This window comes from Spinacia oleracea, chromosome 3 (assembly GCF_020520425.1).
Source record: "Spinacia oleracea cultivar Varoflay chromosome 3, BTI_SOV_V1, whole genome shotgun sequence".
Taxonomy (NCBI): Eukaryota; Viridiplantae; Streptophyta; class Magnoliopsida; order Caryophyllales; family Amaranthaceae; genus Spinacia; species Spinacia oleracea.
Genome location: NC_079489.1, coordinates 98,031,065 through 98,055,907, shown reverse-complemented (window position 1 = coordinate 98,055,907; position 24,843 = coordinate 98,031,065). Strand labels below are relative to the sequence as shown.

The 24,843-nt window shown below is 35.8% G+C and overlaps 1 protein-coding gene across 1 annotated transcript; it reads left to right on the top strand.

Moving 5' to 3' along the window:
• The first annotated feature begins 5,016 nt into the window (after window positions 1-5,016).
• Window positions 5,017-15,169, top strand: LOC110783451 (homocysteine S-methyltransferase 1). The gene is made up of 7 exons (XM_021987791.2): window positions 5,017-5,340; window positions 5,448-5,504; window positions 11,582-11,787; window positions 11,953-12,082; window positions 14,314-14,517; window positions 14,606-14,677; window positions 14,814-15,169. Exons 1-7 carry the CDS (start codon window positions 5,164-5,166, stop codon window positions 14,955-14,957), a joined length of 990 nt encoding a protein of 329 aa, XP_021843483.1. The 5' UTR covers window positions 5,017-5,163; the 3' UTR covers window positions 14,958-15,169.
• The last annotated feature ends 9,674 nt before the right edge of the window (window positions 15,170-24,843 follow it).

Sequence of the window (24,843 nt, the reverse complement as noted above, 5' to 3'; positions counted from 1 at the left end):
CACCAAAACTAACATGTACTCACAATTATTTGTGTACCTTGCCCCTTTAGGACCAATAAGTAACACCTCGCTGAGCGAAAACTATTACTAGATTGATGTAAAGGATATCCAAGCAAGTGTATATTTTGGCATGGCACCTTTTAACTCAATTTTTAAGTTTGGAACTTAAGGCTCTTACTATGTTGGTTAGATTTTAAGTGAACTAAAATCCTTAATCATGCAACATAATCAAGCTTTGATCTCATGCATATTTAAGACAAATTTAAAAGCAATAAATAACTTAAAACATGCATAAGATAAATGTGATCTAGTATGGCCCGACTTCATCTTGAAGCTTCAACTTCAAAGTCCGTCTTGAAAATCTCTGTGGGAGGCACCATTTTCTTCAAATAGGACAAGCTATAATTAAAACTAATTACAACTATTTGATGGTACGCAGACCATATTTGAATTGAAAAACAATTTTGGTACTTTAAACCAATTACATTCAAATTAATGGTACGCAGACCATATTTTCTATCCTATTTGGGCCATACTAGTCACTTCATAACCTGCAAAACAGTACATATACAGTATATACCATTCACCCATTCATTATCATGAATGGCCCACATAGCTGGTTAGTAAAACATGTTATGCATCATATAAACATTTGCAGCAATTAATCAAGGGCACCAATAATCTACAAATTATTCAGTCCTTATTAATTCTAATCAAGTTGTTTTAACCTTAAGGATTTGTAGACCTAATCAAGAGTTTATGACTAAAAGGGCTCCCACTTAAACCAATAAATTCATATGCTTTACTAATTTTAAACATAAAAATGAATTTCTAGTCTAACCGGAAACATACAAATTTAATTAAAATTTAAAGCTCATATAAATTTATAGTTGAATCCGCTTATTTAATTTATTTTTCAGTCGTATTTAAATTAATTCATGATTTTAATTTTAGTAAAATAATTAGAATAAATAAAATATATTTTAATTATAATATTCAAAATTAAAATTCAAAATTAAAATTCAAGAAAACAATCTAAATTATTAATTTCAAAATTAATTAAAATTACGTAAACTGAAAATTTCAAATTAAAATTTTAAAACGATCTAATCGTGACGCAACATCACCACGCAACGCACAGCCATAGGCCACACGCACACAACCATCGCTGGCCATGTGCGCGCAGCCCATGCGCTACGTCGCATCGCTGCTGCTCACCATCGCAAGGCGCGCGCCAGCGCTCGTCGCAACAAGCACGCTGCTCACCATCGCTGGGCGCAGCGCTCGTCGCACGCGCATGCTACTCACCATCGCTGGGCGCAGCGCTCGTCGCATGCGTTCGCGAGGCAGTGCGCGCTGTGGCGCAGCTCGCTTGCTGCCCACACGCGACTGCTCGTGCCTTGCTCTCGCCCTTGCCCATGCGCCCATCGCACACAGCCGACGACACAAGGCAGGGCTGCTGCCTTGTGCTCGTGCACCATGCCCTTGCTCGCTGCACTCGTACCGCATGGGCGACGAGCTCCCTTGCTCGTCGTCGCATGCCCGCACTATACAACACCCCTTAAGGGTAACACGTAGCGTCCATTGCTTTGTGCGTGCAAGTTATATGAGTGAATCGCATAAAAATAAAAAATTTATTTTCAAAATTAATAACAAATTAATAAATCGTATTAATTTCATAATTTTAGGGCGAAAAATCGAAAATTTATTAATTTATTGATTTCCGATTAACATGGATTCAAGTCTAGGTCATAAAAATTTAAAATTTAACATAAATTTACAATTTTTATGGTGGTTTTTAATCATAGGTATCTAATTAAATTATAACTAATTATGAAAATCAAATTAATTCTAAATTATTCCAATTTTCAACAAATTAATCATAATTACAAATTAGATTGCATAATTAACAAGGCTAGGCATTCAAACTTGTTAAACATATACAGTAGGTCAATCAAAAATTCAAGATTTAACAACAAGAATCGCAAATATTTAATTTAACATCTTAAATTTACGAAATTTTGCGTGCGAAAAACTAAAACCTCCGAAAAGTCATAGTTAGGCTTCGAATTTGAGAATTCTGGGTTCGGCAGAAAATTTTAGAATGCCTTTTACATGCGGAATTGACACAAAAATCACTCGATTTGGATGAGTAACAAAGAAACTGCCGAAAAACTGCGTACGTATAATTAAATAAACGCAATTTGCAATTAATTAACAATTACGAAAATTAATCACACCTTTTAATGCTTGCAAATTTGTAATATTTAACCATGTTTATGCAATTTAGATTATGAAAATAATAAGAGGCTCGTGATACCACTGTTAGGTTATGATACATATGACAATTCATAAATCATGCGGAAAAACCATAAATCCAGGAAAGCATATTATTTACACATAATCATTTAGCATAGAATGGATGCATACATGTTGTAGCGTGCCTTCCCTAGCTGCGCCCAAACCGAACAAGAACAAGTCTTTAGGACTCCAAATGTCGTCCCTCCGTAGATAGTCCACAGTACGTCCGGATCCGCCTCAAGTTAGACCAACTAGAATCGCCCTTAAGGTGCTTAGGAATTTCGGCTAGTGTTTGCAAGTGTATGGCTGATTTTTATTTCAAAAACTTACCCTTTGAATACTTCAATCGTACCCATAAATTGTGACCCTAGGCACCTATTTATAGGAGTATGGAAAAGGAATTGTAATCCTACTAGGATGTGGATTTGCTAGTTAGAACTTTATTAGGACTCTAAATAACAAAACAAATCTAATAGGATTAGGATTTTAATCTTTGCACAAATCCTAATAGGATTAGGATTTCCCGCACAAGCATTGCACAAGCCGTGCACCAGCGCAAGCCTTGCGGCCCACGACAGGCGCACATCCCACGATGTGCTCTCGCGCGCGCGCGCCCTTGGCTGGGCCTGGCCTTGCGCTGGGCCTGGTCGAGGCGTGCGTTGGTGCGTGCGGCTCGCTGGGCGATGGCCTGGCTTCGTGCTGGGCCTTCGTCTAGCGGGCCTCGTCCGATGCTAATTCGTACGCTTCCGATTAAATTACCGATTTCGGAATTCATTTCCGATACGAACAATATTTAATATTTCCGATTCCGGAATTAATTTCCGTTTCGAACAAATATTTAATATTTCCGTTTCCGGAATTATTTTCCGATTCCGATAATATTTCTGATTCTGACAATATTTCCGTTTCCGGCAATATTTCCGATTTCGGCAATATTTCCATTTCCGATAATATTTTCCGATACGTACCATGTTTCTGTTTCCGGCAACATCTACGACTTGGATAATATTTATATTTCCGATACGATCCATATTTCCGTTTCCGGCAATATCATCGTTTCCGGAGTATTCATTTCTTGCTTGTGACGATCTCAGCTCCCACTGAAACCAAGATCCGTCGATTCCGAATATCCATAGATAGAGTATTTAATGCCATTAAATACTTGATCCGTTTACGTACTATTTGTGTGACCCTACGGGTTCAGTCAAGAGTAAGCTGTGGATTAATATCATTAATTCCACTTGAACTGAAGCGGCCTCTAGCTAGGCATTCAGCTCACTTGATCTCACTGAATTATTAACTTGTTAATTAATACTGAACCGCATTTATTAGACTTAACATAGAATGCATACTTGGACCAAGGGCATTATTTCCTTCATTATAAACATGATGTATTTATTATTTACTACTCCCTCCATTCCTTCTTTTATGTTCCTATTTGGAGTTTGGGGTGGAAAATAAGAAAATTGAATCTTGTAATGATTGTGTGTAAGAGTAATGATTTGGTGTAAGAGAAAGTAATAAAGAAATGAAGGAATGTAATAAAGAAATAAAGGAAATAGAAGATATGTTTATTAAAGTAATATAAAATCATAAAAATAGGGTTGTGTGGGTGAATGGGGAAATGTGAATGAATTAAATAAAGGATGGTGGGGAAATTTATGGTAAAAAGTGATCATGTCCTAAAATAGAAACAGGAAAATCAAATAGGAACACTATTTATTGAAACAGGAACATAAAAAAGGAATGGAGGGAATAGATTTTAGCCCGTGCGATGCACGATTTCTATTAAATTGTTAAGTTAAAATCAAACTCCTATATATACCAACTGTTATATTTTTATGTATTACGTAGTAGATTAGATTAGTTTTTTTATTTTAAATTGAATTTAATTATATATTTATTTTTTAATTATTAGAGTGTTTGATTTTGGATGAAATTGTATATGCGTAATATTAATAATTAATTAATTAAAATATCTATGTGACACCTAATTATTTGTCTATGTGGCACTCGACTTTTTTAATTCAAAAATAATTTTGAAATCTTATTTTTCATTGGCCAATACCATTAGATTTCCTACGTGGCGCTCTAATATTGGATTAATATTTGATTTTGGATTGAATTTTATTTTAGATTAGTGTTTGATTTTAAATGATTTTTATTTTAGATTTATTTTTTAATTATTAGAGTGTTTAATTTTGGTTGGAGTTGTATATATTATCAATTAAATAATTAAAATATCTACGTGGCACATAATTAATTATCTACGTGGCACTGAATTTTTCAGTTCAAAATTAAATCAGAAATCTTATTTTTCATTGGCTGAAACCAATAGTAATCCTACGTGGCGCTCTAATAATTCAGCAAATATGCCTCCTTTATACTACGTATATATATATTAGATTAATTAATATTTATTATTTATTTTTCACTAATATTTAGTTCAGTTAAGTTAAGTTCAGTTCGATAAGGTTAGGTTCAGTTCATTTAAGTCTAGGAGCATTTATTTCAGTTCAGTATAATTAATTTCAGTTCAGTTCAGTTCTAAAAAATAGATCCTTATGTACCGGTACAATCTGATTGCAATTTATTTGACCTAAAACGTTTTTTTTCAAGTTGAAGTGCACGTTCCGTTTCATTCTATAAAAAAAGGAAAAATGTTATGTAAAGAATGTTTTTAAGGAAAGACAGATGATATGTTTGGACCTGGATTTGGACTGTTTTCCATTTTGCAATGAATACGGCACAAATCTATGACCAGGTGGGAAATAAAAAATATTCAAATCCGAAGATAAAAACAGCCCATATTCTCACACTTTCTCTGTCTGAGATTCTACACATTTTAGAGAGAGAAAAATAATGGGGAAAGAGGAGGAAGCAGCGACGACGTTGTTAGAAGAAACGCTAGAAAAAGCAGGAGGATGCGGTGTTATTGACGGTGGTCTTGCTACTCAGCTTGAAATTCACGGCGCTTCTTTTGACGATCCTCTTTGGAGTGCCGTCTGCTTAATTAATGATCCCAATCTCATCAAACGGGTACCCTTTTTTTCATTTAAATGAAATTATTTGGTACTATTCTTTTATTTATGGTCAATTAGAGATCAATTTCTCAAATTTTTAATTTTATTGGAATTTGTTTGTAGGTTCACTTGGAATATTTGGAAGCTGGTTCAGACATTTTGGTTACTTCTTCTTATCAGGTTACATTATTTCACAATGTTACTTGAAAGTCTATTCCTATCTATTTTGTTATTGTTACTGGTATAGCACAAATTATTAGGTACATGCAACCGGATCGTTATGCATTTTCTAATCCCTAAAAAAAAAACACATTTTTCAGTTTAAAAGCACATTTTAACAATTTTAATGCACATATATTTTTCAAATATTATGATATTGAATATCTTCTTCCAATCGGTAAAAAACCTAAACTTAAAAGGTGAGCAACCAACATCAGTTTACATATCCTCTCAAATTCATGCGATGCATAGAGATATATTAAAAAAAATTATTTTATGTAGAAAAAGTTTCGCAAACTTTCCGTACAGAAAAAACAGGATCAAATTAATTAGGGGATGTATTTTTTTATTATGGAGTACTCCTTATATATTTTTTCGATTAAATTTTGTTTAAAAAATTTAAATTATAATATGATTTATTTGTCATGATATAAACATGTGGCATAATAAAGTAAGGAAAATAAATAAATTATGTGATTAATAAGGGGTATACTTGGCTGTGATTAAGAGTTTGTTTGTGACTTTCTTTTCCTATTTTTGCCTTACCAATTATGTTGTGATTAAATCTGATTGATTAACTACTCCGTATTTTTCTAAAGCCTTTTAATTTTATTTTTCAGTTAATGTTTTTTTTTTTTTTTTTTTTTTTTTGTGCGGTCCCAAGTGAGGGTAAAAACATGGGAAATATTTCATGTTCAAATAAGAAAACAGGACTATAATTATGGGACGCCCGATTTGGAAAACATGACTATAATTTTGGGACGGATCGAGTATTAAACTCGATCGACTAATTTCTTTTTATGTCTTTTTAGATATTGCATGATTCAATCCACGATTTGCATTAGACTTCTTTAATTGGTGATTTGCATTAAATAATCGGTTTTAAATTAATTGAATTCAATGTCATAAAAAAATTAGTCTTTTTAATTAATTCAATTTGATGAGAAAGTTATGGATAGTATTTTAGACTATTTTGTAGGGACACCAAAAGGTCATTTACGAAAATGACCTCAGGAGTTCCCAGTTCCCTTATAGAATAGAGATTAAAATCGTGTTAATTTAATTTACTTTGTAAATTTATTTTGTCGATGTTGCTTGAAATTTTAGAGTAGGTGAGTGAGATGGGGTTTGAGGTTGGTGGGTTTATGAGAACTAAGGTGATTGATTGGAAAGAACATTGGTTATTAAAATCGCGATTTAACAGAAATTTGTTCAGGTTACATAGGAATGATTCATGAGAGAGCTAATATTAATAAAGTAGCGGCGAAAAAGATTATTTATTTGTTCACTTTAGAATATATCGACACCTTGGCAATGTTATTTGAACTAGTAATGCCATATTGACGTATGGTTGAAAGTTGTTGACTATTGCTTGTCATAATCAAATAATTTTTGGTGTCGAAAACTTTTGACTACTATTTGGAGGAAAAATCTTTTGACTTTGGATTGATTTTAAGGATTTAGACTATAGATTATTTAGTAGGGAAAAATGAATGAAGAATTGTAGATAATGGATTGTTTTTCTGAACTATTAAAAATATAGTGGCATTATTTTATTGGGATGCCCATAAAAAGTTATAACATTTTCATAAAATTGTAAGGAATTGGATTTCTTAAGATGACCCTAATTAAGTTGAGTGCTGGACCCAACTACTGTAAAGATGTTTTAGTAATTGTATGGTATCCTTATAATGGACAAGATTGGTTAATTTCTATTGTACAATTGTTTTACAGCCAAGCCTATTTTTTCCCACATTTGAGGTAGCTTCATTTAAGCAATTGAGCAAAAATACGAGTGAGGTTGTACCATGTGCATGGTACAGTCGCCTACATCATGGACATTATGTACTAGGTTGTGGGATGATGGGGGTCGTAGGTTTGTAAATACATTTAGTTTAATGTCTTCTGTTTCCTATTATTTAGCTTATAGTCTTTTATTGGTTTGTCAGGCACAGAAGATAGCAGATGATATTACCTGAGTCCTTCCCCGCTATTTTACGCTACCTTTCCATCAGTTTGGTCTCAGAGCCTAATTAATTGTTTGCATCTATTACTGTTGCCCAAAAAGTATCGTCGTTTTGATCCCGTACCATTGTCCTTGTACTTTGTTCTCTCCAGTTTATAAGTTGCAATCTATCAATACACAATAATTGAAACTTCAATATGGTTATCAGTAGATTTAAATGAGAAAAAGGTTCTAATGCTGATGTTGTAGTTAGTACTCTGTAGAAACTAATAAGATAAAATGGGACATGATGTGATGAAAGAGAATCACCAAATAACGTTTGAACACTTATATGCTTGGACCGGCATGTAAAGCGTCTCGTAAACGCTATGAGGGGCATCGAGAGGTATGCAAGTGCCAATTACGTTATTGGAAAGTGATGTATATTTTTATTCATTTTAGCTGAGTTGTGTCCACTAGAAAGCCTTAAAGATAGAGAATAGCCAAAGGTCCTTAGTGATGCATGGCTCGCACCTTCCGGGAGCCATATATTCTCCTAATCCATTTTTCTAAGGGCGATTGATAGACCAACTCAATAACCAACATAGTGAATTCCAATAATACGGTTCTTTTACATCACTTCAATTTACTCATTAGGTGAGACTGAATCACCTATAGACCGTAGCTGGTGACAGTGAGAATGAAGATGGTGACAGTGAGAGAGAAAGAGTAACCTGAATGTCATAAAATGTACTCTTTCTCTTCTAGTATCTAGGTGGTTGTTGAAAGACTGCCTAATTTTAGACTTAGGTAATCTGTTGTGGTGAAAGTCTTCAGATCATCATAAATGTGGTAGTTCCATGTGTCAGACTTCTCAATCTGACATTTGAACCTTATTCTTGTCCTTATCATAGTTTCTCTGGTTGATTAAACATCTTTGATACTTGCAGAGTGACGTCAAGTTCCTTTTAATGAGGAGCTTACTCTAAAAAGATATTGAGTAAAATTTTGGCCGCTGATGTAACTCATTTCTTTATAGGCTGTCCTTGAATCCATGTCAAGAATGCCATTAATTATAGAACATGGAATTTGTGTGTCCTATCTTAATGAAGAGAGGACTACACTAGTTTATGTTAGATCATTATACTTGATCATCATAAATCAATACAACATCTAGCATTTCACATCTATGGCTCATAGTAAGAAATTGCATCTTTTATTCGGTGTTAATTGGTCTGAAAGAGTGAATTCAATTAAGCATGTTTTTTGCGTTAGTGGCCAAAGATGTAACAATAAAAATAGAAGTTAATATCGGTAAAATCTATTTCTTATTCTGGGAACTCTAAAGTCTAAACTACTCATATTTGGAAATGATGTAGTGCCGATTGTAATACGATACTTTTTCCCTAGGCATTCCATTTACTGTTTGAGGTCATGTTTAGACTTTAGATAGGTTCACGAAGATACCTCATTTTTCTGAAACCAAATTAGATTCATTTGCCTATTGCTGCCTACTTGCCTAGTGCCTATTGTAATACGATACTTTTTCCCTAGGCATTCCATTTACTTTTTGAGGTCATGTTTAGACTTTAGATAGGTTCACGAAGATACCCCATTTTTCTGAAACCAAATTAGATTCAATGGTCTTGAGTGACAAAGAAAAACCTTGTACTTGGGACTTTATTATACGTATGGCCTGATTTTCTTTTATTAATTTCACTAATAAAGTAATAGGTCCATGGGTAAGTCCGTATTCTGAATTGTAGACTGCGTGAGACCTCAACGTTCTATTAACCTTGTATCACTGTTGATTTGATCTTGACCTATTACTTTCATGTCGACATTTGACATGCATTTTGTACAAAGTAATGCAGATTAACTAGTAAGACAAACAGGTGCATTATAGGAAGCTAAAGTTAAATTTAGGTAATTATGTGATTGTCGAGTATCATTGTGAATTTTTTTGAATACTTTTTTAAGAACATTTTTGTTCGTGCTTCAAGATCTTCATGTTATAATGTCTTGATTCAAATGCTCATTTTCTAGTATTTCTTGCTGTATTCTTATTCATGATATTGTTAGTACTCTTGGTGTAGGATACCAATATGATATTGTGCTCTTGGAAGGTTGGTCCTGCCTTGCATTATTTATGCATTCATAATTAAGAGTCGGGTCCAAACATTCTTTATGAATTCATGGATGCTAAACTTTCTAGAGGGCAGCCCTTCCAAGCCAGGGAGACAAAGATCAAGAACTAAGAGTTCATTTCGAGGAAGAAAATATAAAATTGATGTTAAAACTTGTTATTGTTACGTAGGCTAGAGCTTATAATTGCTGCAGATACTGTATGGGGTTTTCCCCTCTGTTATGCTATGCCTCCCTTTACTCTTTTTTCTCTTCTCTATCTTTGATATGGTCTTACATGTCTCTGAAGCCCTTTAGTTCTCCTTCCCCTTTTAGTATCATCCTTTACCATGTCCCAAGTACTAAATGAACATCCTTTCATATTACATACAAAGTATTAGAGATTCAAATGCAGCACTTGTGAATCTCGGAACCTAGAGTGGCTCTAGGAGTGGCTCTTCAAGTTGGTCTCCAACAAGAACTAGCTCTTGAGTGACTTTTGAGTAGCTCTTCATGGAGAGCTACTTCAAGGTAGCTCTTGGCCAAGAGGCCCAAGAGCCACTTCATTTATTCGGAGAGCTAGCTCTATCTTCACTATAACATGACATGTGTCCTTATTCTTATTTTTTATGGGACCACTATTATGTGTGTATACATGGAGAGACACTTACCAATGTTAGGGTGTTTTTTGGAGGGACCTCTTGAGAATGTCTTGTAGAGAGAGTGGAGAACTAGCTGGAGAGTTGATCGAGGAAAAAACTAGGTCGTTAGTAATCTTACCTAAATCAATCTGAATACCTAAACTAACCACTAGAAACAAGTAGAGTATCCACAGAGACTTGCTGGTTTCATAGCTAAAAGTGCTAACATAAGCTAGTTCGGAGAAGGGTTGTTTGTTGAAGGGAGTGTAAAAACTAAATGACTAAAATGAGATGCAAAGATTTAAAACGCTAGGGAATCGGGTTCAATAAGGGGTATATGCAATAGGGAATAAGGAATTACGAACAAATTAGAACTACAAACACAAGTCAAAAGGGAATCAGTTTCTTAAGCTACTCACAAGGCCATAAATCATGCTCCCGCATCAATTCAAAGCTAGGCAGAAAACTAAGAAAAATTCAACCGAAATCGTACGACGCAAAGACTCACAATCCCTTGCTAAGTCAAAGGGGTGCGGGCGCACAAATGTGAGTCTTCAAGGGCGCACCCAAAACGGGTGCGGACGCACCGATGAGTGAGAGAAAAACAAAAATTTAAAATCACGACAAAGGTGCGGGCGCACCAACTGGGGTGCGGGCGCATGCTTTCGAGGCGCTGATGCGTTTGGAAGCGCAGTGGCAAAGCTGGGGTGCAGCTACGGAGGTCGGTGCGGACACACCACTTTCGGGTGCGGGCGCACCTATGCTAGAAAGCTCAAATTTGACATTTTCAGAAGTTCCTGCAACTTTTCTTCACTTTGTGCGGGCTCACCGCTCAGCAACTTTGATTTATTCAGGAAACTCCTTTGTGAGCAAGTGCGAGCGCTTGCAATTGGGTGCGGGCGCACCATTTGCTTAAATCCCCTTCTTTTCCTTTGAATTCGTCCAAGTTCCTATGAAATTAAAATAAATGAATACGAACGAAGTAAAACTAAGGAAATACGATCTAAACTACGAATTATTAAGAATTAAACTAAAACTAAAAATATAAGCAAAATCATAGAATAAAAGAAGAAATAAGAACGAAAACTAAATAAAAAAATGATAAGAAAATAAAGGTTTAGAGCGACATAAATGTCACTCATCAAGAGTCATGACCAATGCACATCCTCTAAGAGGGCCACTTTCTTGTGCCATGGAACCTTATGAAGTCCTGTCAAATTTTAAATGTACTATGGTTAAGGATTGTATGTATGTTCCATGTAAGGTTAACTTTGAATGGATGATTCTTTAAATAAATGTGTTTAACTTAAGGATGTTTTGTCTTATAGGCAACCATTCCTGGATTTCTATCAAGGGGTTTGTCAATGCAAGAAGCAGAGGCATTGCTGGAGAAGAGTGTGAGATTAGCTATTGATGCCCGTGATGAGTTCTGGAGTGCTGTTAATAAGAATGCAGAAAATGGTTATAATAGGGCTTTGGTGGCAGCATCTGTTGGAAGTTATGGAGCTTATCTTGCTGATGGCTCAGAATACAGGTTATCTTTACGTGAAGTAATACTATAATTATGCATTAATATATACTCTGTATATTATTTTCTGTTATAAAATCTAACTGATTAGCTTTGATGTTTGACACATGATGGGTGTTTGCTATGTTTATACACTAGTGATAATTTGGTTTTAACATGTCTTTCTTGAAGTGGGATTTACGGACAAAATATTGACGTGACAAAGCTAAAGGATTTCCATAGGCGAAGACTACAAGTTTTGGCAGGAGCTAGTCCAGATATATTAGCATTTGAAACAATTCCCAGCAGACTTGAAACTCAGGTTTGCAGTTCATGACCAAATATCTTTGTTAAAGCATTCCATGTATTCCGTAGCTGGTTTTAGGATTTTATACATATTGTCATTTTCTGGTTTATACTCAAAAATTTCATCAAAATTTTGTGAATCAAGTGTCTTCAGAAAGAATTCTTAGTCATCAATTTCTACTACCTCCGTTTCAAAATGATCTTTACACTTTCCATTTTACTCTATTTCATAATGTTCTTTACATTGTGCTTTATTCTATTATTGGACATGAAAATTTACTATCTTACCCCATAATATTTACAACTTTTCATTCTTTCTCTTACATTATTCATATATATCTTACACCCACCCACTTTTTTGTACATCAATTTTACTTTATCCATATTTTATTATATTCACCTACCTTTTTACACTTTTTTCTTAATTTTTCTTAATATTTGTGCAAATAGTAACTGTAAAGATAAATTTGAAACGGAAGTAGTAGTTAAGAAGACTTAGTCAAAATAGCTTTTGAAGCCTGTCGATTGTTGATTGTCAATCGACTATAACACTGGTTGATCCATGTATTCCGTAGCTGGTTTTAGGAAAAGACACATGGCGTTAGATATGATTCCTCTTGAATTTAAGATGTATATCATCTGATTATTTCATTAAATTTGCTGTTGGAGCAGCATGCCTCACAGCTAGGAATTGTCCAAGGAAACAGGTTTTTGATGGAGGTTGTTTGGTAATTCCATGAGAATGTTATATTAAACAGTGTTACCAAATTCGTGCAGTACACGAACTTTGTTGAGCTGTGGTAATTCACATGTTGCGGATAGTAGTTTGTGATGTGTTTCTTGGTGTGTTTAAAAGCTTCACTCGTTTGTTTTAGCCTAAGATTCTAAACAAGATATAATGGCTCCACTCACAAAATACTCACGATTTAGGGATAGTTTTGAGGAGAAACAAGTAAGTGAAATCAGGAGAAACAAAGTAGCTTCACTTACTATTCTGTTTAACCTCGCTTAGAATCAGGTGTCACTCACCTAAAACTAAGGATATGTGTAACTTCACTTGTCAAACACAATGGAAAATCTGGAAAAGTACATTCCGATCCTTTTAAAAGCATAAAGCCAATTTCAATTCAACCAAACGTTATATTAGTGACGAACGAACAGCCCGTTAATAGGCACAAGAGTCGCTCCTAAGAAAGTGTTCTAAGACACTTAAACATCACAGGAAAACAACCCTAACATAGATTGGAATCACAAGTTGACACATGTCAAACATTGTCCCAAACTAAAATTAAATCTACTCTGAATTGAAAAACAATTCCTAACATAAAGGCGAGTTAAAACCACGAAAAACCCACTCAAGTGAATGGTAAAAATGTGCTAGCTAAAACACAAGACAAAATAACTATGTGAATAAGAACCACGCTTGTGTACCGCATCACTTACCGGATTTTATGTCATCGTTTCATATAACAGAGACACTAACCAGCTAGTCATGTTTAGCTCCCTTGTATTAGCTTCTGTAGCCTCTGACAAAAAATTCCGAATGAGCCTGTGACTAGGGCTTGTTCTCTCTTTGGTTTCTGGTTTGTTTTCTTTCCATGCAGATCATTCGCAAAGGAATGTCTTACATCATTGGCTGACCAAAATCGGATATGTGGTACTAAGGAAAAAATTAAAATATGTAATGAAAGCTACGGAATGAAACTTGTGCTTTGGTGAAATTCGTGAGGGGAAATATGTGTGAAGGTCTGGGTTATTCTGTGAGAATTAAGAGAAATAACCTGGAACTCCTGTAGATCAAGGCCAAGGGATAAAGTCCCAATGTTGGCTATATATAATATGGGGTTCATGAGATGTTCACAAAGCGAATTTCCATAGACAGGAGGTCCTGCTCCCTTTACGTTGGTGCATTAACTGCTTGAAATCACCGCCTTTGTCATTGAGACAATACACTCCCTTTACTCAAAGCTTCATGTGAATTGTTCTATCTTAAGGCTTGAGTTGTAGTTGTCAACAGAATCTCCCGTTTGGCAGATCTCCACGTTTACTTTAAAGTTTAAACATTACATGTTCTTGTTAATAGATAGTTTCCAGAAGAAACTACCAGTGATGGTATTTTCATCATACTACTATATGTCTATATATATGCTAGTATATGGTTGCAAGACTGTTTTATTCGACTTCCTGCAAAGGAGAGGAAATGTACTTATTTCATAGAATTCTCTTAATTGCAATATTAATTTGCAGGCTATTGTTGAGTTGCTTGAGGAAGAAAATGTCCACATTCCTTCATGGATCTGCTTTAGCTCTGTTGATGGTAAGCACGCCTCATCAGGAGAATGCTTCGAAGAATGTCTGAATGTTATAAATAAGAGTACCAAGGTTGCGATTGTAGGAATAAACTGTGCACCACCACTCTATGTTGATGGTCTAATTCGCAAATTTAAGAAGGTGAACACTGCACCCAATTTAATTGAAAAGCCTGCTTGAGTTAAAAATTATACATGGGATTTTAATTGGCTTCCTTTTCTAATTATAGTTGACAGACAAGTTGATAGCAGTTTATCCAAACAGTGGCGAGATATGGGATGGCAAAGCAAAGATATGGCTGGTGAGACACAAGCTTGAGCTTCCTCTAATTTATGCATGATGTTTTTGTTTAACTTTAATGATGACATAAACTGGCATTTGCATCGCAAAGACGTTTCTAAATGATTTCCATTGTGTTGTTTGTTTCAACATTGCAGCCACCCCAATGTTCAAAGGACAGTGATTTTGGATCATTAGCTTTAAGATGGCGCGACTCAGGTGCTAAACTTATTGGCGGTTGTTGCAGGACATCACCTGGAACTATTCGGGATATTTCAAAAGCTATTAAGGGGAAACCTTGATTTTGTTTTAACCCTCATATTTATACAAATTTGATCTTGATTACTAATTTATTTACTCACCGCCAGTCCCTGTTTCGTCCCTATATATTTTAAAAATTTATCAGGGTGAAGATTTTTACAAGCCAATGGTAGGTGCTTAGGTAGGGAATACATTGATCTATAATCTTTGTCTTGTTAGTAAATAGTGTTTTAAGTAAACTTCTTAGCCTTTAGTTTGTGCATTTCTGTTCTACAGGAGACCAACAACAAAATAAACACACAAATACTCAGTTGATTTTCTTCAATATCAACGTAGCAAAACTCGAAAAAAAAAAGTATGACATCAAAAATTCAAAATTATTGTAGTGTAAGCCTCATAGCTTAGGGGTTGCTACTTGGGAGACAAAGAAGACGGATGTATCTTCTTTTGGAAGCATGAGAAACAACCATTTTGCAACTTACTACTACTTTCGTCTTTATGTGTACCATCATCTTCAATCTCAGGATTATTAGTTTTCTTCAGCATATCCCTCTTCCTGATTTCCTCCGTTTTCTGCTTTTCAAGCTTTCGCAACACGTAAATTTCGGCAAAACTTGAACCAATTTGTGACATTTTTCTGTAGCGTTACTAAATTCGACTCACGGCTCTTATTTGTAAATGAATATGAAATTATGAATGAGCTGGGTAGTTCGAGGAGACGGGGAAGATTATGTCAACTAGCAAAAACCAACTTCTATTTATAGATAAATATATGGGCTTGGGTTCCAAGAAAATTCAACATGATGGGCCCATAATACAAGTTTCTAACCCAATTGAATTGTCAATGGTTCAATGAAGAAGGTCAGTCAACTATTGTCGTCAATTCTGTTGCTGTACAAATTCTTACTTGGTCTCCAAGGCTATGCTTTTCCGAGACATTTCGTATTGTTTAGAGCATCATTACTAGAGCTGACAAAACTGACCGAACACGGATAACCAATTCATTACTCAATTTTGACCTAAAATTGATGATCCCAAATTAACCTAAAATCCAAATTGATTTGAACCAAAATCGATCCAAAGTTGATTTAAACCGAAATGACCAGATATTTGAATCGACTCGAAGTGAAGTAACCTTAACTGATCTTCACTAGAAACCAAATTAACCGTAATGGAAACTAACTATAAAATTTGAATCAACTCGAAACTGATTGAAAAACGAAGACTCGACACGGAAAATAACTGTCAAATTTGAATCAAATCCGAAACCGATCGAAATTGAAGACTTGAAACCAATCTGAACCGAAGAACAATTTAAATTTTTCAATAGTTCAACTAAATAACACAAGTATTTTAACTTTATTATTATTATAATATCATTAATTGTCGTCGTCGTCTCATGTATTGTCTGCTTAATCATACATTAGTAGAAGACTAGAATGGCCTAAGTTATCACTGGTAATTATATGAAAATGTAACCTTTATCATTTACTATAACTCCCATACCATAAACCATTAAAATCTGAACAATATACGATTACCCCTTACACTTGTAAGAAATATTGTTCTATGATAATAATATTAAAAATAATTGAATATTTTTATCATGGAACAATGTGACAATGTAGCATTTATCGTTTGCTATAATTCCCTTACCATAAATCATTAAACTCTGCACAACATGCGCTTACCCCTTATATCTTGTAAGAAATATTGTTCCATGATATAATATTGAAAATAATTGAACATTTTTATGAATAACGACCAAATCTAAAGCTTAAAATAAACTGATCAAAAATTGAAACCTGAAAAATCCTTTCTAACCCGAACAACGATCTAACCTAAAAAAACCAATTCGACAAAAACCAATCCGGTATGAACCGAACCGGTATTGACCCGATCCGATTTTGACTAAAAGTCATGACCTAACTCCGAGCTGATCCGAACATTAAAAAAAACCCTATTAACTTTGAAACCCAAATGGATCAGACCCGGAGTAAAAATGACCTGAAATGACCAGATCCGAATGAACTCAATCCGAATCCGATCTAAACAACCCATTTTTTAGATCTAGTTCATTACTCACCAGCGTCAATCTAACGTTCTTTCTTTCACTTTCACACTTTTTTACATCATCTCCATGAACCATTTATTATATTGTTTCTTAATCATGAAATTAAAATTAAAATTAAAATTAAAATTCATTCATATTTTTCGTGCATTTCCCTATTTCACATAAATTAAATATTTATCATTTTTGTCAAACAATAGAATGACTATCTATTTATAGAGTTTGAAATGAGAAGTCTTACAAATTTTATTTTAAAACTATAAAAGCTTGAAAAAATTTGTTACTTTTAACTCATCCATGTACACGTGCAATTGTAGATTAGTTGATGTAAAGTATTGCACTTGAAAGTAACAATCAATTATTAAAGTGATGCACTAAAAAGAGAAAGAGTAGTTTACTGCATTGAGAATTCTAAGGTCATACTCCAATTGAGGACCACCTTAGTGTTTTTTTTATTTTAGCTTTGTTTTTATTTCAATACTTTTTCTTCTTCTTATTTTTGTTAAATGATTGTCATATTTATTAAAACTTTTTCTAAATTTATATATTTCTGAAAAAAATAATTTCCCAAAAAATTAAAACACTAAACCATACTCTAATTAAATTTTCATATGAGCCCGGAATACCACACCGACCGCCGGAAAATATACACCAACGGCTGCCAAAATGAATTTGTCCGACAGGCTCGAAATCACCATCCACCTTCGAACATATAATTCATCCACTCCGATTCAACTCGAAAGGAGATCGAGAGAAACATACATGGTGGTGGTGGTCGGGAGAGGGAGAAAGAGGAGATGGAAGAGACACAGAGGGTGTGTTAGAGTTTAGGGGAAAACAGCAAAACAGAATTTTGTATTTCACAATATTGAAGTAATTACAGCAGCTGATCTAATACATATATATAGTGATGCTATAATCTAGAAGCTTTTATGCTAATGATAACAAACTTTCTAACAACCAAGAGTTGGTTATTATAGAATGATGACGTGGCATTGTTGAGTCATCAAATGCTTATAACAGCAAGCAGTACAGCAAGTAGTAAATAGAGCAGCAAAGCAACGATATATTCCAACACCCCCTCTCAAGATGGAGTGGGTTGAGAAGCAAACACTCCCATCTTGGAAAGCAACATCTGAAACTGAGCATAAGGAAGTGGTTTGGTGAAAAGATCAGCAAGCTGCTCTTGTGTAGGCAAATAAGTAAGATGCAGTAAACCTTCAAGGATTTTGTCCCTAGTGAAGTGGCAATCAATTTCAATGTGTTTTGTGCGCTCATGGAACACAGGATTCTTAGCTATATGCATAGCTGATTGATTGTCACAGTGGAGAGTGATTGGTTTCAAACCAGTGACCCCCAAGTCAGATAAAAGATTGACAATCCAAGTCACTTCTGATGCAGCAGCTGCCATTGCCCTGTATTCAGCCTCAGCAAAAGACCTAGATACAGTAGTTTGCTTCTTAGATTTCCATGATATAGGTGAACCACCTAATAACAACACAAAACCAGTAGAATCTGAACAAGCAGCCCAGTCTGAATCTGAAAAGGCTTGAAGATGTATCTTGTCAGAAGCTTTGAGCAAAATTCCTTGCCCCTCAGTGTGTGCTAAATATCTCAAAGTATGATGTAGGGCAGCAACATGTGGTTGTCTAGGGGCATGCAGAAATTGGCTAAGAGTTTGAACTGTATAGGACAGATCAGGCCTTGTATGAGTTAAGAAGTTGAGTTTCCCAACTAATGATCTGTATTTTTCTGCTTCAAAGTAAAGATCCCCATTAGTGTTTGACAACTTGATGTTTAGAGGCAAAGGTGTGACCACCTTTTTTGTTAAGTCAAAACCAGAACCATGTAAGAGTTCTCTGGTGAACTTCTTTTGACTAAGAATGATCCCATCTGATGTATAGCCAACCTCAATCCCAAGGAAATAATTTAAGTGTCCTAAGTCTTTAATGCTGAATTCTTTGTGCAAGAAAGACTTCAATTCTTCAAGTTTGTGAGTATTAGTTCATGTGAGTATCACATCATCCACATAAACTGCAGCAATGTTGATGTCAGTACCATCCTTATTAATGAATAAGCTGTAGTCATATTTGGATTGTGAAAAGCCTTGACTTTCCAGGGCTGTCATTAACTTCTCATGCCATTGTCTAGATGCTTGTTTAAGGCTATAAAGTGACTTAAGCAGTCTGCAAACCTTGTTTGTAGGATTAGGAATGCCTTCAAGAACTTTCATATACACTTCTTCTTTCAAATCCCCATGTAAGAATGCATTGTTGACATCCAATTGGTATAATGGCCAACGATTGCTAGCTGCAACAGCAAGTAAACATCTGATTGTACTCATTTTAACAACAGGACTAAAAGTCTCTTCATAATCAATGCCATATTTCTGATTGTAGCCCTTAGCTACCAATCTAGCTTTGCACCTTTCCAGAGCACCACTAGATTTCAGTTTGACCTTAAACACCCATTTACATCCTATTGCTTTCTTCCCCTTAGGAAGTTCCACCAGTTCCCATGTTAAATTCTGATCTAGTGCTTGTAGTTCTTTCTGCATTGCTTTCACCCACAGATGATGCTTGGCAGCTTCTGCATAGCTTAGTGGTTCAGTGATATCACAAACATGTGAAAGAAAAGCTTGAAAGTGATTAGGAAAAGTCTGGTATGAGACAAGGTGACGCCAGTGTTCAGTGGGAGATGTTGTTGCTGTATGACAGACATAATCATTCAGGTAAGATGGAGTTTTGGGTACTCTGGTGGATTTTCTAGGTGGGTGTGTGACCATAGGGGGTTCTGTAGAGATGGATTTAGCAGAGATGGATGCAATAGAAGGAGAGTGAGAAGAAGAATGAGTATCACTAGAGTTTTCTTGTGATGGAAAGAGATGTGTAGAATCAGAAACTGTAGTGGAATCTGATGGAGAGGCAATGAATGGTGAAACTGAAAGTGGAGAATGTGGATGGAATGTAGTTTCTGGAGTGGAAAAATCAGGAACCTCAAATGTGGATGGTGACACAAAAGTAGGAAGGAATATAGCATTGGTATAGTTAGATGTAGGTGTATTGTGTTTGGTGAAAAGGTGGAAAGGGAAGTGGTTCTCATGGAAAGTGATATCTCTGGATACAAAGAATTTATTAGTGTCAATTTCCAACACTTTGTATCCCTTTTGTGAGGTGGAATACCCCATGAAAACACAAGGAGTGGCTCTCTTGTCTAACTTGGTTCTCCCAATTTTGCTTGTGGAAACATAACACAGACAACCAAATGTTCTGAGGTGAGACAGATTTGGTGTAGTACCAAACATTCTGAGGTAGGGTGTATCATTTTGAATGGCCTTCAAGGGCATTCTATTGATCAAATTCACTAGTAGAAAAACGCTTATTTGCATCCCCGCATTTGCCACGCCATTCTGAACATGTGACGCAAATGACAAATTTTAGAATAAAATTTAGTCATTTGCGTCGCAATTTTGTTAAACTGCGAGGCAAATGACTCTAAGATGCCCCCCAGAGTCATTTGCGTCGCAGATTAACAAAGCTGCGAGGCAAATAACTCAATCAAGTGCGTCGCATATTTGTTAATCTGCGACGCAAATGACTCTGGGGGCATCCCAAAGTCATTTGCCTCGCAGATTAACAAATGTGCGACGCAGTGCCTGCCATATTCCTCCAACATTATTTCAGATATGATAGAACCCTACATTAATTTCGCCACTCAGCTCCTCACTTTCTCTCTCATCCTCTTCCTAGAAACTCCATTTTGAACGGCGACTTCACCTGAAATCTCCTCTAACCAACCTATCTTCATCTCGATCTCGAAATATAAAACCAAAAAACCCCAAAAGAGATAGTGCGGGATTGAAAAAACAAAACCCAGCACCAGAAAACCCCCAAATCAATTGGGCGGTGACGCAAAACCCAACCAATCAACCCTTGCAGCGCCGGCGTAATCGCTTATACCCTCACCGTCGACCACCGGCCTGCTCTTTCATCTCTGTTCGTCAGCGGCCCCAGCACCCCAGCCAGCCACCAGCACGAAGCAGGGTAACTACGAAGCATCCCCGCAACACTTGCGCGATCCCGCGCGCTTTCCTGGCTTGTGCAGCCTTGCTCGACAACCCAGAACCTCTCGCCCTCCCTCGCATCCTCTTAGAAGATGGGCACAACGTAATTTCTTCATCTTTTAATTAGATTAATCTGATTGATTTATTTCATGTAATTACTCATGCATTTTCGTAATTTGGTTCCTCTGAACTGCTGATTTTTGTGCAATTGGATTCAAAGGAGAAAAGGGGGGGTAATTGAATTCAATTTGATTTTTGCGCTTCTGTAATTTTTGCTGCAGGTGTTTGCATTTGTTGCAGCTGAGTATGAAACCCATAAACATGTACTGAATCAGGTAATTAGCCATTGCTATCTTGTGATTAGTAACTATAATTTTTCTTTTTGGATCTTAAACCAGAATAAGTTTCTTCTGAAAGAAATTGTACCAAGCAGCTGAAGTCAAAAAAAATTGTTGTTGAATTGTTTATGATATGCATAGATTTAATATTTCTATACTTTGAAGTTCATTATTTATATTCTTTGTGAACTATTATTGTTCTGGAAGCGTTTATGTATGACCTGCTTGCCTTAGGAGAGCTGTTTAGGACATCCGATTTTTCAGATGTGAGTTTCTTCGTAGGATAAATCACTTCGTCCACAACCCAACCCACCCACCCAAAGAGTTCCCTAACTTATGAGGTTGAGTTTGTTGGTAATTACATCCGTGTCTCGAGTGATAAGTCCCAAAATGGATTGATTGTAACATTAAAAGATAAGAACCGTGAATATCTACATGGGGGTGATCAAGACACTTAACCGTGAATTATTGTCTGTTTAGCTGCAAGGCAGCAACTTTTAACAAATTAGTGAAAGCTAGGCAATCAGTTGTCCTGCTGATCCGCCTCCTTAGAATATTTCAGATGCTCTTAAGTCTTAACATTACGGAGTACTCCTTATTGTTACTTGTTCATTTTATCAGCTGCGCATTCTGTACTGCATGTCTGCATATGCCTACACTGAAAATAGTTGGAGACCCTTGATCCAATACGAATTGAGTAGGTCTTCTTGTGCAGGTTAATGCTGCAGGTGCAGGTGCTATAGTTGGAGCTGCTATTGCTGTTGGGACTCGTAGCAAGAAGGAGATTGCTGGGATGGCTGCTCTTCTTTCCATTCTAGGAGCTGCAGCTGATTATTCCAGGGCTGAGCTGCAGCTGCTCTTCTTTTTGTCTTTTATTTTCAGTTTGCCCACATGGTTACATGATTGCTTTCTTGTTGAAGTGATTAATTTTGATTCTAGGTTCTTGCCTAGATCAGTTATTCTGTTAACACTTAACACTAGAGTATGAGTCAAGGTGATTATACAGTTATGCTTGTATCGAATGAGTTAAGACAGCCATATGTGGCGGTTTGCCTGTTCCCCAAAAGAATATATTGTGTCTGTTACAAGTGTTTGGTGCTACTTTCAGCCACTTGGAAGCCTTTTCCATCTCTAAAACGTACTGGTGTGTCGTATTCAGAACTCACATTTTTGCTCTGTTGCTCGTTGCCTTGCTGAACTCACTATATAATAGGTTTCATTTATATATATATATATATATATATATATATATATATATATATATATATATATATATATATATATATATATATATATATATATATATATGTATATATTAAAATGAAACCTATTTTTTTTTACAAAATTCAAAGTCATTTGCGTCGTACATTAGCTTAATGTGCGACGCAAATGACTTTTTTTTTTTGGCGCCAAAAGGTCATTTGCCACGCACATTAAGCTAATGTGCGTGGCAAATGAGAGTTATTTGCGTCGCACTTTTGTGCGAGGCAAATGACTTTTAGTCATTTGCGTCGCGACCTTTTGCGTCGCGCAATGTGCGACGCAAATGACCTTAAATGTGCGATGCAAATGAGTCATTTTCCACTAGTGAAATATGCTTCACACATAACACATTCACCCCAAAACCTAGCAGGCACCCTTGATTGAATATAGAGAGCTCTTGCTGTCTCCAACAAGTGTTTATGTTTCCTCTCAACCACCCCATTTTGTTGAGGTGTATGGCTACAACTTGTTTGAGTTTGAATCCCATGTTTCAGATATAATTGCTTTAAATCACCCTCACACAACTCCTTGGCATTGTCTGATCTGACACATTTGACAAAAACACCAAATTGATTATGCATCATAGTTAAGAAATCAGTCATCACAGGGATTGTATCTTTCTTATTTCTTAACATGTGAATCCAAGTAAAACGACTAAAATCATCAACTATTGTGAGGAATTGATTACAACCAGTGGTAGTCTTTACAGAGTGAGGTCCCTAAACATCAATGTGGATCAATTCAAAAGGTGTTGTAGTCTTAATGCTACTGCTAGGAAAAGCTTTTCTAACTTGTTTAGCTGCAGGACATACTTGACAAATTGTATCCTGTATACAAGAATTGACCTCACAACTAGGATGTGCTAGCTTAAGTTGACTGAATGGTAGGTGTCCTAGTCTTAAGTGCCACAATTTGGCATTATTTATATCTAAAGAACATGCTGTATTGCAAACATGTGAAGGCACTGAAACTGCTCCTGTCAGTTGTTGTTCTCCCACATTGTATAATCCAGAACTGACATCACCAAGAGGAATCAATGTCCCGTTCTGACAACAAACAAAGCACTTGTTATGAGTGAAATGCATCTCACACTGTAAATCCTTACACAATTTGTGGACAGAAATTAAGTTGTACTTAAAATCTGGGACATATAACACATTTTGTAAAGTAATTTGGTCATTCAAAGTAATTGAACCTATGTGTTTGACCATTACCTTACTGCCATCAGGAATTGTGATATACTGATTTGCAACAGATTTATATTTAGAAAACAAAGACAAATCATGACAGAAATGATCTGAAGCACCACTGTCAAGCAGCCAATTAGATTTAGCAGAAAGCAGACAGATATTACCTGCCATCATGGCCAAATTATGTTGTTGCACAGAATTGTTGGCTCCAGAATTATGAGCTCCAGTGATCTGTTGTTGTTTACCCATCAACTCCATCAATTGTTGATATTGTTCCACTGTGATAGTAGTGTTGGGTTCACTAGTAGGATGTGCTGATATTTCTGTGTTTGTTTCATTGCCATGTGACATAGCTGCTGTCTTTTGATCTTTGAAATGTTTGAAACCAGATGGACATCCATGGATCTTAAAACATCTCTCAATATTGTGTCCTGGTATCTTACAGTGAGTGCAAAAGTAGCTTGATCCTGTTTTTCCTTGCCTGTTGTTTTGAAAACCAGTTTGTTGTGATCCAGTGACCTGAGTTTTGTAGGTTCTGTTGTTCCAATGATCTCCACCAAACCTCCTTTTTTCTGCCACAAAAGCCATTGACTCTGGTGGATGAATGTTCTTGGACACTTCTTGGCGCCTCTCTTCTTGAGCAAACAGTCTATAGGCTTCTGAGACCTTAGGTAGTGTTGGTATCATAAACACATTTCCTCTTATGGTGGCATATTGGTCTGTTAACTTCATCATAAACTGCATGACCATCTTTTCCTGTTGTCTCTGAAAAAACTTTTTAGTCACATTACATGTACAATTATTGCAGGTGCAATATGGCATTGGATGTGCTTCCTCAATAGCATCCCACACAGACTTGATCTCAGTAAAAAATTCAGAAACAGATTTGTCACCTTGACTTATCTCAGCCAGTTTTTGTTCTAATGAATACACCTGAGCCATAGAAGCATATCCAAATCTGTCTTCCAAATCCAGCCACACATCTCTAGCTCATTTCAGAAA

What these genes read in the sequence shown, in the direction of transcription:
- LOC110783451 (XM_021987791.2), top strand. Translation starts at nt 5,164, where the DNA reads ATGGGGAAAGAGGAGGAAGCAGCGACGACGTTGTTAGAAGAAACGCTA. An exon ending in TGGTTACTTCTTCTTATCAG is followed by an intron (nt 5,505 to 11,581) that starts GTTACATTATTT and finishes TTTGTCTTATAG; the next exon opens with GCAACCATTCCTGGATTTCT. An exon ending in GCTGATGGCTCAGAATACAG is followed by an intron (nt 11,788 to 11,952) that starts GTTATCTTTACG and finishes TCTTTCTTGAAG; the next exon opens with TGGGATTTACGGACAAAATA.